General features: G+C 45.3%; 1 protein-coding gene across 1 annotated transcript; it reads right to left on the reverse strand.

Annotated features, from left to right (window-relative positions):
- Positions 1-421: 421 nt before the first annotated feature.
- LOC137938317 (uncharacterized) lies at positions 422-913 on the reverse strand. Its single transcript, XM_068783295.1, has one exon. The coding sequence runs from the start codon at positions 911-913 to the stop codon at positions 422-424; it is 492 nt and encodes a 163-aa protein (XP_068639396.1).
- Between the last annotated feature and the right edge of the window lie 320 nt (positions 914-1,233).

The raw sequence follows: 1,233 nt of genomic DNA on the forward strand, positions 1-1,233 counted from the left end.
TTGGCATTTAACTCACGGTAGTCCACACAAAAGCGCCTAGTACTGTCATTTTTCTTTACCAATAAAACTAGCGAGGAGAAAGGGGACTTACTCGGCCGGATGAGACCCATTCGAGCATGTTTCGGCATTGATGTTCAATTTCATCCTTTTGGAGGTGGGGGTACCTATATGGTCTCACAACCACCACTTCGGACCCAGCCTTCAAAGTGATCCAATGGTCACAATGTCTCAATGGCGGTAGAGTAATAGGTTCCAGAAATAAGTCCTGGAAGTGATCCAACAAGTTGTCTAAATTGCTGTCCACCGGGGTGTGTTGCTGAAGTCCATGTAGATGCACTGACACCTCAGTTTTACGTCCTCCTAGTAGTGTAACCTTGTTGTTGCCAACTTCAAAGCTAATCATCAATGCTGAAAAGTCCCACTAGATGGGCCCCAATGTTTGGAGCCACTTAACCCCCAAAACCATATCGAATCCTGCCAGTGGGATGATAAAAAACTCCACAGAAAATTGATGATTATCAATGGTAAACCTGACTTCCTTGTTGATCCCATAACTAGGCACCTTTTCCCCATTTGCAACAAAGACTGAAGCTACAGGCCACAGTTGAATTGGAAGCTTTAAAAACTTGGCAGCTGTGAAACTCAATAAATTATGAGTGCTGCCGGAGTCCACAAGACTTAAAAGGGGTTCCTCATTGACTAAGGCACAAACTTGCATGGTTGTGGTAGACTGGAGGCCTGTGATCGTGTGCAAAGAAATGGCGGGCTCTTCGACCTCGAGCTGCTCTACTTCTGAACTTTTTGCTTCTTCCTCATCCTTCACTTCTAACCAGAATAGTTTCTTACACTGGTGGCCGAATGTGTATAGCTCATCACAATTATAACATAACCCCTTTGATCTATGTTCTTCCATTTCAGACCGGTTTAATTTCCAGATGAATGCTAGAGTGGATGGAGGAGGTTTAGGTGTTATAGAAGTAGTGGTAGCAGTATTACTTCGCCACGGTGGTGCTATGGTAGGCACTGCCGAGTTGTTCTTTCCCCCTTGCCAGATAGGTCTTCGAGTTTCAAATTTCTGTTTGGTTTACAGGCTCCAGCCAAATTCATTGCCCTAGTCAAATCCGTAGGCCCAAGTAGTTCCACTTCCAAATGGAGGGACTCAGTGAGGCCAGCCGTGAACAAGCTGACATGTTGGTCCACTCGTACCACTTTGCTAGCTGGTGCTAATTTCTC

The sequence above is a fragment of the Aristolochia californica genome, unplaced genomic scaffold (assembly GCF_029961685.1).
Source record: "Aristolochia californica isolate CCGP_79_NKW_82.1479 unplaced genomic scaffold, dmAriCali1.0.hap1 SCAF_8, whole genome shotgun sequence".
In the NCBI taxonomy this organism is placed as follows: Eukaryota; Viridiplantae; Streptophyta; class Magnoliopsida; order Piperales; family Aristolochiaceae; genus Aristolochia; species Aristolochia californica.

Bases quoted from the DNA above. Each gene is read 5' to 3' on its own strand.
- LOC137938317 (XM_068783295.1), bottom strand. From the start codon at position 913: ATGGAAGAACATAGATCAAAGGGGTTATGTTATAATTGTGATGAGCTA.